This window comes from Mobula birostris, chromosome 16 (assembly GCF_030028105.1).
Source record: "Mobula birostris isolate sMobBir1 chromosome 16, sMobBir1.hap1, whole genome shotgun sequence".
Classification (NCBI taxonomy): domain Eukaryota; kingdom Metazoa; phylum Chordata; class Chondrichthyes; order Myliobatiformes; family Myliobatidae; genus Mobula; species Mobula birostris.
Genome location: NC_092385.1, coordinates 5,027,774 through 5,043,421, shown reverse-complemented (window position 1 = coordinate 5,043,421; position 15,648 = coordinate 5,027,774). Strand labels below are relative to the sequence as shown.

The 15,648-nt window shown below is 44.3% G+C and overlaps 1 protein-coding gene across 2 annotated transcripts in view; it reads left to right on the top strand.

Annotated features, from left to right (window-relative positions):
• The window catches only part of kbtbd12 (kelch repeat and BTB (POZ) domain containing 12), a 64,654-nt gene extending 52,703 nt beyond the window's left edge, over positions 1-11,951 (top strand). For both annotated transcript variants that reach the window (XM_072280248.1, XM_072280247.1), the window contains exons 5-6: positions 9,398-9,595; positions 11,121-11,951. In XM_072280248.1, the coding sequence (XP_072136349.1) occupies positions 9,398-9,595; positions 11,121-11,290 (368 nt within the window). In that variant the 3' untranslated portion in view covers positions 11,291-11,951. The remainder of the gene's footprint in view (positions 1-9,397; positions 9,596-11,120) is intronic.
• The last annotated feature ends 3,697 nt before the right edge of the window (positions 11,952-15,648 follow it).

Sequence of the window (15,648 nt, the reverse complement as noted above, 5' to 3'; positions counted from 1 at the left end):
GTCCTCTCTCCTCTCCTATCAGATTCCTTCCTCTCCAGCCCTTGACCTTCCTCAGCCACCTGGCTTCACCTGTCACCTTCTAGCTAGCCTCCTTCCCCTCTCCCCATCTTTTTATTCAGGCACCTTCACCCTTCCTTCTCAGTTCTGAAGAAGGGTCTCGGCCTGAAACATTGACTGTTCATTCAATTCCATAGGTGCTGCCTGACTTGCTGAGTTCCTTCAGCATTTTGTGTGTCTCATTCTGTATTCCCAGCTTCTGCAGACTTTCTTGTATTTATGACATTGATAGTGGGGCCTTGTATTAATGTTTCAGATGATGGTTAACTCTCAAAGTATGCCTTTCCCCTAGAGAAAGGAAACGAGCTCAGATTCATGTAGCCAAGCTTCTGGAGACCATAGTTCAGCTTCTGGTCTTAATTAGACTAAAAAGATTTGAAATGGACACAGACATGAGATTCTGCAGGTGCTGAAGATCTCTTGAGGAAGGCACACGAAATACTGGAGGGACACAGCAGGTCAGACAACATCTATGGAGGGGAATAAACAGTGACATTTCAGGCCAAGTTGAAAGGTCTTGGTCATTGATTGTTTATTCCTTTCCATAGATGCTGCCCGACCTGCTGAGTTCCTCCAGCATTTTGTGTGTCTTGCAAGAAAAGAACTCCCGGTTGACCTCCATGGGTTGAGCAGCATCTGAGCCGTGAGCCCCTCACCTGGGCTCATCTTTCACCTGCCGGCTTGTACTCCGTCCCCACCCCACGACATTCTTATTCTGGCTTCTGCCCTCTCCTTTTCTGGTGAAGAGTTTCGGCACAAAACGTCAACTGTTTATTCCCCTCCGGTAGATGTTGCCTGACCTGCTGAGTTCCTCCAGCACTTTGTGCAGGGAAGGACTTCTTACATGGGTGTGGTGGGTGCCTGGATTGGGCTGTCGGCGGTGATGATGGAGGCAGATCCGATAGTGGTGTTTAAGAGGGAGTTAGAAAGTACCACAGTATTACAGGGATATTCATCGGACAGGACAGGTGTCTAGGTGTCCTTGTCCTTGTTCATCAGTCACTGAAAGTAAGCATGCAGGTACAGCAGGCAGTGAAGAAAGCTAATGGCATGCTGGCCTTCATAACAAGAGTAATTGAGTATAAGAGCAAAGAGGTCCTTCTGCAGCTGTACAGGGCCCTGGTGAGACCACACCTGGAATATTGTGTACAGTTTTGGTCTCCAAATTTGAGGAAGGACATTCTAGCTATTGAGGGAGTGCAGCATAGGTTCACAAGATTAATTCCCGGGATGGCGTGACTGTCATATGTTGAAAGATTGGAGCGACTGGGGTTGTATACACTGGAACTTAGAAGGCTGAGAGGGGATCTGATTGAAACATATAAGATTATTAGGGGATTGGACACGCTAGAGGCAGGAAACATGTTCCCGATGTTGGGGGAGTCCAGAACCAGAGGCCACAGTTTAAGAATAAGGGGTAGGCAATTTAGAACGGAGTTGAGGAAAAACTTTTCCACACAGAGGGTTGTGGTTCTGTGGACTGCTCTGCCTCAGAAGGCAGTGGAGGCCAATTCTCTGGATTCTTTCAAAAAAGTGTTAGATAGAGCTCTTAAAGATAGCAGAGTGATGGGATATGGGGAGAAGGCAGGAAAAGGGTACTGATTGTGGATGATCAGCCATGATCACAGTGAATGGTGGTGCTGGCTCGAAGGGCTGAATGGCCTACTCCTGCACCTATTGTCTATTGTGTTTGTTTGGCATAGATATTATCAAAGGGCTAAATGGCCTAATTCTGCTCCTATACCTTATCGCCTTATGGTTACGCTCTGAGGTACTGTGCTGTACTTCCCATGTTCAATGGGTGAGAGGCTGTGGGAGGGAGATGTTTCAGCAGAAGAGTTTGGCTGTTAGGGGGTTTGGATTCTGTGCGAGAATCCAATGTTAAAAATTCCACTGAGGAGCATTTTTTCCAAGTCCTGTCAACTTTCTTTGCCTCATCCTTCTTCTGGAATGACCACACCACAGAGAAACAAGGCATAGTTTCCCTCATGCCAATTTACAAATGAGGAGTAAAAGGTGCAGAGAGATGGGTCGATTGGAAGGGAATTACTGAGCTGTTCCTGCAGGTTCATTTGCATTTTCAGGAAGTTGAAGGCGGGGGAAGAGTGCGTTTAGCACGATGCTATTACAGCTCAGGGCATTCTGATGATCAGAGATTAATTCTGGTGCTGTTAGTAAGGAATTCATACATTCTCCCCCTGAACTACTTGGGTTTCCTCCAGGTGCTCCAGTTTCCTCCCACATTCCAAAGACGTGACTTGATAATCCTTTTAATACTGGCTATCTCCCCTCTGAAACATCAGCGATTCCTACCTCCACCCTCCAGCAGATTGTTTATCGTCGCCCTTGAGAGTTACAGTTAATATTAACTTGTCTTTGTTTCCTCCTCACTGTATTAAATTTTATCTGTCTGTGGTCTCCTTATTCCATCACACTGCTTCTACCTCCCTTTGGCAGCTGGCTCCATATATCTACCACCTGCTGTGCAAAAAAGTTGCCTCTCAGGCCATTTGGCCCATCGAGTCTGCTCCACCATTTCATCATGGCTGATACATTTCCCAAACTCCTGTCATCTTCCTGTGTCCCTTCATGCCCTGAGTAATCAAAAATCCATCAACCTCTGCCTTAAATACACTCAATGACTTGGCCTCCACAGCTGTCTGTGGCAAAGAGTTCCATAGATTCACCAGCATCTGGCTAAAGAAATTCCTCCTCACCTCCCTTCTAAATGAACGTTCCTCTAGTCTGAGACTGCACCCTCTGGTCTTAGACTCTCCCACCGCAGGAAATATCCTCTCCACATCCACTCTCTCAAGGCATTTCAACATTCTATAGGATTTAGATTATGAGAACACTCAGTCCTCTTTTATTGTCATTTAGAAATGCATAGATGCACTAAGAAGTGATACAATGTTTCTCCGGAGTGATATCACAGAAAACAGGACGAACCAAAGACTAACACTGACAGAACCACATAATTATAACATATAGTTACAGCAGTGCAAAGCAATACCATAATTTGATGAAGAACAGACCATGGGCACAGTAAAAAAAAGTCTCGAAGTCCCGAGTCGATCAACTCCTGAGACCCCGATAGCAGGCAGCAAAAGGGAGAAACTCCCTGCCATAAACCTCCAGGCACCGTCAACTTGTCGATACCTTGGAAGCAGCCGACCCCAGCCAACCCTGAGTCCATCCGTCCGAAAACTCTGAGTTTCCAACCAGCCTCCCGAGCGCCATCCTCTGCCGAGCGCCTTCGACCTCGCCCTGGCCGCTGAAACATGCAAAGCCGAGGATTTCGGGGCCTTCAGCTCCGGAGATTCCGGTTACCACACAGTAGCAGCGGCAGCGAAACGGGCATTTCAGACATTTCTCCAGATGTTCCTCCATGCTCTTACGTCTGTCTCCATCAAATCAGAATTGTACACGGTCCCCTACTCGACAGATAACAGATATCATCGCCGAAGTGGCCATGCGCGCTGCCATCGCATTGCCATTTTCTCCCCCCTCCCGGGAGGGGGGATTTAATATTAGTAGTTTAGTTGGTCATTGTAAATTGTCCTATGATTAGGCTAGGGTTAAACAGACAGGTTGCAGGGTGATGCGGCTCGTTGGGCTGGAAGAGCCTGTTCCGTGCTGTATCTCTAAATAAAATATATAAAAATAAAAATAAAATTTTGGGGGCCAGGACACAAGCTGAGAGATATATCGGCAGAGTGCTGATTCCTGAAAGGAGTAACCGGCACTGGTTAATGTGCGTGAAGAACTGATGATCATGTGTGCCAAACTGGCTGGGCTCAGGCAGTTTGTGGTTAAGATGACATGACAGCTTAATAACATTGACATGAGCTGCAGAATGCAAATATCGCTTCATCTGTCTTAATAGTCTTTAATCTGACAAGTAACCTGCTGATTCATTCCAGGGGTAAATGTGAAACGGGAATGTGAGGAATAGATATGGTTATCTAAAATAACACTAGCTTTTCCCAGTGGAAAAATATTTTAATTCCAAATCCCCTTCCCGTTCTGATGTGTCTGTCCATGGCCTCCTCTTGTGCCAAGAGGTAGCCACCCTCGGGGTGGAGGAACAACACCTTATATTCCATCTGGGTAGCCTCCAACCTGATGGCATGAATATCGATTTCTCTTTCCGGTAAACAAAGGCTACCCACCCCCCTCTATTCCCTAGTCTGACCTTTCACTTCTTCTCACAAGCCTATTGCTTCCCCCTGGTCCCCTCCCTCCTTCCCTTTCTCCTATGGTTCACTCTCCTCTCCTATCAGATTCCTTCCTCTCCAGCCCTTGACCTTTCCCACCCACCCGGCTTCACCTGGCACCTTCCAGCTAGCCTCTTTTAATTCAGGCACCTTCCCCTCTCAGTACTGGATGAAGTGTCTCAGCCCAAAACTTTGGCTGTTTATTCCTCTCCATAGATGCTGTCTGACCTGCTGAGTTCCTCTAGCATTTTGTGTGCATTGTTCTGGATTTCCTGCATCTGCAGACTTTCTCGTATCTGTGTGTTGCTAATTTTTTCCTGCCCTTTCCCTTTTGTAGTCTACAATGTTTACTCAATAGTTGGTTTATAGAAAAAGAACCTGCAGTTACATAGCAGCTTTTATATCTTCAATTTCAGATTCAGATACATTTAGTTATCACATGTCATTTGAAACACCCTCTTTGATCTCCAATAATCTAGCCATTTCTCCCTTAAAGATATTACAAGACTCTTCTTTCAATACTCTTTGCTTTGAGGAAGAGAGTTACAAAGACTCCGCACATTCCAGAAGAAATCAATTCTTCTGGAAAGGGTTGGAGGAGGAAAAGATAGTATCCCGCTGAAGCTGATGAAGAATGGATGCAGAGGCCCATGGGGTGGTAGGTAAGGACAAAGAAAACTCTGTGCCTGTTATGGTGGTGGGAAGGTGGGCTAAGGGCAGATGTTCCTGAAATGGAGGAGATGCAGGAGAGGGCAGCATCGAGGAAGGGAAACCCCATTCTTTGTAGAACTAGGACAACTCAGGTTTCTGGAAAGCCCCATCCTGAGAATGGACGAGACAGAGATAGAGGAGATGAGAAAAGGGAATAACCTAGTCTTCTCATGGTGGTCTTATAACTTGACCACGCTGCTGAGATCTTCATTCAAATTCCACATAATGAAGAGAAGGGCTTTAATTTCTATGGCAACCTTCAATGTTCCAAATTGTTTTCTAGCCATGTTACAATAACGGCTAAACTTTGAAGATATAACACTCTGTTTTGGCTATTTTTTAAATTTAGAGACACCGCACGGTAACAGGCCCTTCCAGCTCAACGAGCTCACGCCATCCAATTGCACCCAATGTGACCAATTAACGACATCTTTGGAATGAGGGAAGAAATTGGAGCACCCGGAGGAAACCCATGAGGTCACTGGGGAACCAGAATCAGGCTTAACATCATTGGCATAAGTTGTGAAATCTGTTTTTTTTTTGTGGCAGCAGTACATCGCAATACAAACTAATAAAAAAAACTTTAAATTACAATAAGAAGTATATATAAAATTAAATTAAATGAGTAGTGCAAAAGAGAACCAAAAAAAGTGAGGTCGTGTTCATAGTGAGGTTATGTCCATTCAGAAATCTGATGGCAGAGGGGAAGAAGCTGTTCCGAAATCTACAGTGTGTCTTCAGGCTCCGGTACCTCCTCGATGGTAGCAATGAGAAGAGGGCATGCCCTTGGTGATGGGGTCCTTAATGAACTTTTTGAGGCATTGCCTTTTGAAAATGTTCATGTTGCTGGGGAGGCTAGTGCCCATGATGGAGCTGACTGAGTTTGCAGCCTTTTTCTGATCCTGTTCAGTGTCCTACCCCATACCAAACGGTGATGCAACCAGTAAAAATGCTCTCCACAGTACATCTGTACAATAGACAGTGGTGGGAACTGAACCCAGGTCACTGGTGCTGTAATAGCGTAACGCTAACTGCTACACTACCATGCTGCCTTTCTGGAATATTCCATTCTATTGTAGTATATATTGTTCAAGTTTTTCATCAAACTTGTAGATACACGTTCGTTTGTTCATTATGTGCCATGTCGTTACGACGTGGGTGATCATGGTCTTTCCATGACCATGATTGTTCTTGACAAATTTTTCTACAGAAGTGGTTTGCCATTGCCTCCTTCTGGGCAGTGTCTTTGCAAGATGGGTGAACCCAGCCATTATCAATACACTTCAGAGATTGTCTGCCTGGCGTCAGTGGTCGCATAACCAGGACTTGTGATATGCACCAGATGCTCATAAGACCGTCCACCACCAGCTCCCATGGCTTCACGTGACCCTGACTGGGGGGGCTAAGGAGGTTCTACACCTTACCCAAGGGTGACCTGCAGGCTAGCGGAGGGAAGGAGTGCCTTACAACTCCTCTGGTAGAGACGTATCTCCACCCTGCCACCTTGCCCAAGGGTGACCTGCAGACGAGCGGAGGGAAGGAGTGCCTTACAACTCCTCTGGTAGAGATGTATCTCCACCCTGCCACCTTGCCCAAGGGCGGCCGGCAGACTAGGAGGGAAGAAGCTCCTTACACCTCCTTTGGTAGAGACGTATCACCACCTCACCACCCACATACATGTATTGGTGCATATGACAACATACTTGACTTTGACCACTGAGTTGCCAATGGAATTACCTCAGTTAGGTAACTTGGTCGCCACGGACTTGTATAGGTCTACAGTTCTATGACCTGGATAAATTTGTCATCTCTTGGTAAATAGAATACACAAATTTAACTACTGGAAGGAAATAAGGAAACATTTATTTTGGATATGAAGTGTGTTGCCAGATGTAATAGCTGTGCTGACCAAATGTTGAAGATAGACTCAGTAGTAGAAATCACTGGGGAACTGGATAAGTAACAGACCCGTGAAGAATGCTGGGTTCCGGTTGTATCTAAAAGTCAATGTCAAAGTCGAATTTATTGTCATCTGCACTGGGGCCATAAAAAACTTACTTGCAGCAGCATCAGAGACACAGAGCATCAGATGAGCAGCATTCACAAAAAACTATTAATGATTAGATTAGATTAGATTAGATTCGACTTTATTGTCATTGTGCCGAGTACAGATACAAAGCCAATGAAATGCAGTTAGCATCTAACCAGAAGTGCAAAGAATAGTGTTATTTACAAAATAACTGCGAATAAAAAGTAAGTGCTACAGCACACAAATATAGAAGTACTGAGACAGTACAATATGGGTGCAATACTGCTTAGCGCTGTGATGTGAGGAGATAGCAGAGGTACTTAATGAATACTTTGTTATAGTATTCGCTATGGAAAAGGATCTTGAGAATCTTGGCAATTGCAGGGAGGACTTACAGCGGACTGAAAAGCTTGAGCATGTAAATATTAAGAAGGAGGATAAGCTACAGCTTTTGGAAAGCATCAAGTTGGATAAGTCACTGCGACTGGACAAGATGTACCCCAGGCTACTGTGGGAGGTGAGGGAGGAGATTGCTGAGCCTCTGGTGATGATCTTTGCATCATCACTGGGGACGGGAGAGGTTCTGGAGGATTGGAGCGTTGTGGATGTTGTTCCCTTATTCAAGAAAGGGAGTAGAGATAGCCCAGGAAATTATAGACCAGTGAGTCTTACTTCAGTGGTTGGTAAGTTGATGGAGAAGATCCTAAGAGGCAGGATTTATGAACATTTGGAGAGGCATAACATGATTAGGAATAGTCAGAATGGCTTTGTGAAAGGCAGGTCGTGACTTACGAGCCTAATTGAATTTTTTGAGGATGTGACTAAACACATTGATGAAGGTAAAGCAGTAGATGTAGTGTATATGGATTTGACAAGGTACCCCATGCAAGGCTTAATGAGAAAGTAAGGAGGCATGGGATCCAAAGGGACATTGTTTTGTGGATCCAGAAGGCAAAGAGTGGTTGTAGATGGGACATATTCTGCATGGAAGTCAGTCACCAGCAGTGTGCCTCAGGGATCTGTTCTGGGACCCCTACTCGTCGTAATTTTTATAAATGACCTGGATGAAGAAGTGGAGGGATGAGTTAGTAAATTTGCAGATGACACAAAGGTTGGAGGTGTTGTGGATAGTGTGGAGGGCTGTCAGAGGTTATAGTGGGACAAAGCTGGGCTGAGAAGTGGCAGAGTTCAACCCAGATAAATGTGAGGTGATTCATTTCGGTAGGTCAATTATGATCGCAGATAATGGTAAGACTCTTGGCAATGTGGAGGATCAGAGGGATCTTGGGGTCCAAGTTCATAGCGCAGGCCTTCATCACTCGTGTGATTGAGTTTAGGAGCTGAGAGGTAATGTTTCAGCTATATATATATCCCTGGTCAGACCCCACTTGGAGTACTGTGCTCAGTTCTGGTTGCCTCACTATAGGAAGGATGTGGAAACCATAGAAGGGGTGCAGAGGAGATTTACAAGGATGTTGCCTGGATTGGGGAGCATGCCTTATGAGAATAGGTTGAGTGAACTCGGCCTTTTTTTCATTGGAGCGACAGAGGATGAGAGGTGACCTGATAGAGGTGTATAAGATGATGAGAGGCATTGATTGTGCAGATAGTCAGAGGCTTTTTCCCAGGGTGGAAATGGCTAGCACAAGAGGGCATGGTTTTAAGGTGCTTGGAAGTAGGTACAGAGGAGATGTCAGGGATAAGTTTTTTTACACAGAGAGTGGTGGGTGCATGGAATGGGCTGCCAACAACAGTGGTGGAGGCGGAGACGATAGGGTCTTTTAAGAGGTTCCTGGACAGGTACATGGAGCTCAGAAAAATACAGGGCTATGGGCAACCCTAGGTAATTTCTAAGGTAAAGTCATGTTTGGCACAGCTTTGTGGGCTGAAGGGCCTGTATTGTGCTGTATGTCTTCTATGTTTCGATGCAAGTTCCAAGCTGAGTCTCAGGAATACCATCGTACTCAGATGTAGAAGAATTCTTCATTGCTGTTTTTGTAATAGTTTGTTTTACCAGTCAGCGTTGTTAGCCCTGAGCTGAACCCCTGAAGCAAGAGGACCGGTGGACCACTCTTAGTCTGGCTCCCTTTGACCTGTTTGGCATGAGTGACCCTATGAAGAGCCAAAGCATAATGTCCTGACTCCAGCCAACGTCTCTCTCCAGGTCACTGAGGCATGCAAACCTCCAAACCACAGCAAAATTATGGTGCTCTTGGAGGATCAATATCCAATACATCGTTATTGATCTGTCTGTGCCCTTATAGTTGCATGTTTACAGTTAATTGTTATTGGTCCTTATCATAACGGGATGCACTGTTATTAACTCAAAGAGCTGTATTGTTCTGTGATTCAATGCAATTAATAATTAATTATTCTACTTAAGGTGGTATAGGCTGCCAGGGAGTGGACCGTGGACAGGCTAGGAGATGTTTGGATGCAGTGGAAATATACAACCCTGACGGAGATTTCTGGAGGAAGGGACCTCCACTGCCATCACCAATTCTCTCACTGAGAACCAACTCTACAAATGCTGGGGTGGTGGATGAGAAGCTGTATGTCTGCGGGGCATTTCGTGGTGCAGGTATGAAAGCGTTCGAGAACTGATTCTGGTCTGAGTCAATCAGACTCAGGTGAAAGAGATAATATGAGTCCAATACATACAAATGCTGGAGGAACTCAGCAAGTCAGGCAGTGTCCATGGAGTCAGCAGGTCCTGATGAAGGGTCTCGGCCCAAAATGTCAACTGATTTCTTCCCTCCGTAGATGCTACCCCGCCTGCTGAGTTCCTTAAACATGTGTGTGTGTGTGTGTGTGTGTTGTTCAAGATTTCCAGTATCTGCAGAATCCCTTTTGTACTTGGAAAGAGAGAACAGCAGAGGAGCAGGCCCTGTTCCATTTATCCAACAAAATAGCCATAGCATGGGCCCATGTGGGTGTCCCTGTCATTCTGTCTTCTACTGAGCATTGTAGGTATACTATGTTGACACCAGAATATGTGGAGACACTTGCACGTTGTCCCCAGCTCAGCCTCAGGTTGTGTTGGTTGTTAACACAAATGACATATTTCACTGTATGTTTTGATGTACATGTGATAAGTAAAACTAAATCTCATCTACATCTGAAACTGAATCTAGTTCTAAATTTCTCTCTCCACCTCCTTTTCTCTGTTGATTTTTGCCTCTGTCTGTCATTCATCTGCCACTGTCTTCCAACTCCCCTTACACCATTCCTCAGTCACCTCGGAATGCTTTCTTGCCACTCCCCTCCCCACTCTTCACATTGGGCATCTCCCCTCTCCCCTCCTCAATTCACCAATTGCCTTAGAATCATTTATTGCCACTCCCCTACCCCTCTTCATACCGGCCATCTCCCCTCTCACTCCTCAATCCACAAATTACCTTGGAATCCTTTCTTGCCACACCCCTCTCCCTCTTCATACCATCCATCTCCTCTCTCCACTTCTCAGTCCACCAGTTACCTCTGAATCCTTTCTTACCACTGCCCTCCCACTCTTCATACCCACCATCTCCCCTCTCCACACTCAGGGTTTCAACCGGAAACATTTGCCAGTTCCTTTCCTCCCACCGATTCTGCTCAAACCACTGAGTCTCTCCAGCAGAGAGACTATGTTCTATGTTGCCACTGTTGGATCTTGATGCTTTTTGATCTGAGGTCCTTTGGAAGTCAAGAAAGAGACATTAAACTTGTTGCTTACAATCATTTATTAAGCGTTCCACAAACAAAATGAGGGAAAATGAAATGAGAGAGAGTAAAAGACTAAGAGCCTAGTGGCAAAGGGGAAGAACAGAGACTAAGTGAAACAGCCAACGTGGTTTGATCCTCTTATATCAGTTTACTCATAACAGCAAATTCCATTGCTTGAATTAGCCGATAAGATAGCCCCCGTGCAATACCTGCCAAAACAATAGAGGAAACTGCAACCACTAAAAACACACTGAATAATACATGTAAATCGGCAATTATATAAAAATGCAAACAAGCATAGGAAAGTTAAACCACAAAGAGTATCACAATTATGCAGTCCAGTCCAACACCGTAGAGACTTGTTTATGTTATATGACCTTTGTATCTTATTCTCTCCCTAGATCGACATGAAGTCATCGTCAAAAATATTTTGGAATTAGATCCTTGGGAAAATCAGTGGAATGTGGTGGCCCACAATGTCCTCATGCATGACAGCTACGATGTTTGCCTGGTTGCCAGGCTTAACCCCAGGGATCTCATTCCACCACCCCCTGACTTGGTCGACCAGTGAGAGATGGACTTCATACCACTTGGCCTTTCTCTAAGCTTGTCCAGGGCTTGGTTGGATAGCTCCGGATATCTGCATGCAATAACCTAGTCTTAGACTTTGCAATGAGATGTTAAACAAAGGATATCATTTTATCTTTCTCTCTCTCTCTCTCTCACACACACACACACACACACACATTCAGAATCAGGTTTATTAAAACCTCCTGTACCGAATAAAGTGGCCATGTGTTTATGTTCATTGTCTCCTGCTGTAGCCCTGATGTTTCAAGGTTCGATGTGCTGTATGTTCATAGATGCTGTTTCAACGCATGGTTATTTGAGTTACTGGTTCAACCATTCTCCTCTGACCTGTCTCATTAACAAGGCATTTTCATCCACAAAACTGCCACTCACTGGATTTTTTTTTGTTTTTTGCACCATTTTCTGTCACCTCTCGAGACTGTTGTGTGTGAAAATCCCAGGAGATCAACAGTTTCTAAAGTACTCAAACCACCCTTTCTGGCACCAACATTCATTCCACCCATCGAAGTCACTTAGATCACATTTCTTCCCCATTCTGATGTTTGTTCTGAACAACAACTAAACCTCTTGATCATGTCTGCATGCTTTAATGCATTGAGTTGCTGCCATGTGATTGGCTGATTAGATATTTGCATTAACGAGCAGGTGTACAGGTGTACATAATAAAGCGGCCAGAGTGTATGTTGTGAAATTCGTTGCTTTGCTGCAACAGTACAGTGCAAAGACATAAAATTACTAGAAAACACAAAATAAATAGATAGCACAAAAAAGGAATAATGAGGCAGTGTTCATGGATTCATGGGTCATTCAGAAATCTGAAGGTGGAGGAGGAGAAGCTGTTCCTGAGTCATTGATAGAGGGTCTTCGGACTCCTGGGCCCTGATGGTAATAACAAGAAGAGAGCACGTTCCAGATGGAGAGGATGGTGATGGATACAGTACTGCCTTCTTGAAGCACTGCATCTTGGGGAGATGGAGGGTTGGACCTGCCTAAGTCTACAGCACCCCAAAGTTCATGTTTGTTGTCATCTGACAATAGAAAATAACGCTCCTCCAGACCATGGGGACATAGGGTCAGAAGGTATTGAATCAGTGTGGCTAGAGCTAAGGAACTGCAAGGGTAAAAAGACCCTGATGGGAGTTGTATACAGACTCCCAAAACAGTAGTAAGGATGTGGCCTACAGATTACAATGGGAGATAGAAAATGCATGCCAAAAGGGCAATGTTACAATAATCGTGGGGAATTCAATATGCAAGGAGATTGGGAAAATCAGGTTGGTGTGGGGTTACAGGATGGGGAATTTCTAGAGTTGGCTTTTTAGAGTAGCTTGTGGTTGATCAGCTATTCTAAATTGGGTGTTGTGCAATGAACCAGAATTGATTAGAGACCTTGAGGTAAAAGAACCCTAGGTGGCAAGTGAACATAATATGATCAAATTCACACAAATTTGAGGAGAAGAAGTTAAAATCAGTTGGATCAGTATTACAGTGGAGTAAAGGGAATTACAGAGGCATGAGAGAGGCGTTGGCCGGAATTGATTGGAAAAGAACACTGGCAGGGTTGGGATGGCAAAGCAGCAATGTCTGGAATTTCTGGAAGCAAATCGGAAGGCACAGGATATATCCATCCCAAAGAGGAAGAACTATTCTAAAGGAAAGATGACACAACTGTGGCTGACAAGAGAAGTCAAAGCCAACATAAAAGCCAAAGACAGGGCGTATAATAAAGTAAAAATTAGTGGGAAATTAGAGGATTGAGAAACTTTTATAAACCAACAGAAGACAACTAAAAAAGTAATTAAGGTAAAGCTGGAATAGGAAAGTAAGCTAGCCAATAAAGAGCATACCAAAAGTTTCTTCAGATACATAAAGAGTAAAAGAGTGGTGAGACTGGCTATTGGACTGCTGGAAAACGATGCTGAAGATGTAGTAATGAGGGACAAGGAAAATAGCAGGCAAACTGAATAACTATTTTTCATCAGACTTTACTATGGAAGACACTAGCAGTATGGCAGAAATTCCAGGTGTCAGGGGGCATGAAGTGTGTGAAGTTACCATTACTAGGGAGAAGGAAGACTGAAAGGTCTGAAGGTAGCTAAGTCACCTGGACCAGATAGTGTACACACCAGAGTTCTGAAAGGGATGGCTGAAGAGATTGCGGAGGCATTAGTGATGATCTTTTAAGAATCACTAGATTCTGAAATGGTTGCAGGAGATTGATAAAATTGAAAATGTCACTCCATTCTTCAAGAAGGTATCTGACCTTAGTGGTTGGGAAGATGTTTAAGTCGATTATTAAGGATAAGATCTCTGGGTTCTTGGAGACACATGATAAAATAGGCAATAGTCAGCATTGTTTCTTTAAGGGAAAATCTTGCCTGACAAATCAGCTGGAATTCTTTGAAGAAATAACTAGCAGGATAGATAATCGATAATTGATTGCTGTTGCGACTTGGATTTTCAGGAGGCCTTTAGCAAGGTGCCACACGTGAGGCTGCTTAACCATCTATGAACCCATGGTATTACAGGAAACATTCCAGCATAGGCAAAGCAGTGGCAGTTTGGCAGGAGGCAAAGAGTGGGAATAAAGGGAGCCTTTTCTTTCGGTGGCTAGTGATGTTCCACAGGGGTCTGTGTTGGGACCGACTCTTCTTACGTTATATGTCAGTAATTTGCATGATGAAATAGTTGGCTTTGTTGCAAAGTTTGCAGGTGATATGAAGATGGGTAAAGGGGCAGGTAGGTTTGAGGAAGTAGGCTACAGAGGACTTAAAGCAATTAGGAGAAGAAATGAAAGGATTGACTATTTTCTAAATAGAGAGAAAATACAAAAAATAACTGAGGTGCAAAGGGGCTTGGGAGTCCTTGTGCAGGATTCCCTAAAGGTTAATTAGCAGGTTGAGTCTGTGATGAGGAAGGCAAATGTAATGTTATCATTCATTTCCAGAAGACTAGAATATAAAAGCAAGGATGTGATGTTGAAATTTTATAAAACACTAGGTGAGGCCTCACTTGGAGTATTGTGAGCAGGTTTGGGCCCCTTATCTTAGAAAGTATGTGCTGAAACTCGAGAGGGTTCAAATGAGGTTCACAAAAATCATTCCAGGATTGAATGCCTTGTCATATGAAGAGTGTTTGATGGTTCTGGGCCTGTATTCAATAGAATTCAGAAGGGTGAGGGGTGAATTCATTGAAACCTATCAAATGGTGAAAGGCCTTGATAGAGTGGATGTGGAGAAGATGTGGGAGAGTCTAAGACCAGAGGACACAGCCTCAGAATAGAGGGGCATCCTTTTAGAATGGAGAAAAGGAGGAATTTCTTTAGCCAGAGGGTGGTAAATCCATGGAATTCTTTGCCCCAGGCAGCTGTGGAGGTGAACTCCTTATGTATATTTAAGGCAGGTGTAAATAGATTCTTGATTGGTCAGGGTATGAAGGGATACTGGGAGATAGCAGGAGAATGAGGCTGAGAGGAAAATTGGATCAGCCATGATGAAATGGCAGAGCAGACTCGATGGGCCAATGGTCTAATTCTGCTCCTATATCTTATGGTTTTAAAATCTTTTTTCTGCCTGTCTCGCTTCTAATAGAGTGGAGTAACATTTGCAAGTTTCCATTCCTCCGGAACCATGCCAGGATCAATTGATTCTTGAAAGATCTGTACTAATGCCTCCATGATCTCCTCATTCACCTCTTTTAAAACCCTGGGTTGTATACTATCTGGTCCAGGTGGATTAACTATCTTCAAACCTTTCAGTTTCCCAAGAACCGTCTCCTTAGTAATGGCAACTTCACACACTTCTGCCCCCTGACACGCTTGGACTTCCAGCATACTTCTAATGTCTTCCACAGTGAAGACTGATACAAAATACTTATTCAGCTCATCTGCCATTTCCTAGTCCCCCATTACTAATTCTCCAGCATCAGTTTCCAGCAGTTTAATATCTACTCTCATATCTCTTTTACACTTTATATATCTGAAGAAACTTCCGGCAATTTTTGCTCTGTGTGTTGAGCCAATATCTTACCTCAGACGCTCACTGTAATGGATAAGCTGGCCACTGTTTCCTCTAGTATTTTGAGACCCTGCGCACACAATGTGCTGCCCATTGAATTAGGCCTGTTGCCAGCATCAAGAAGAGAGCGGGCCAGAATACCTTTCAAATCTCTTACTAACTCTTCCTTCAGTTAATCCTGATAAAGGGTCTTGGCCTGAAACGTCGACTGTACCTCTTCCTAGAGATGCTGCCTGGCCTGCTGCGTTCACCAGCAACTTTGATGTGTGTTGCCAGAATACCTTTATTAGTTTTAGGTCTTATAAATTGTAATAATGAACTG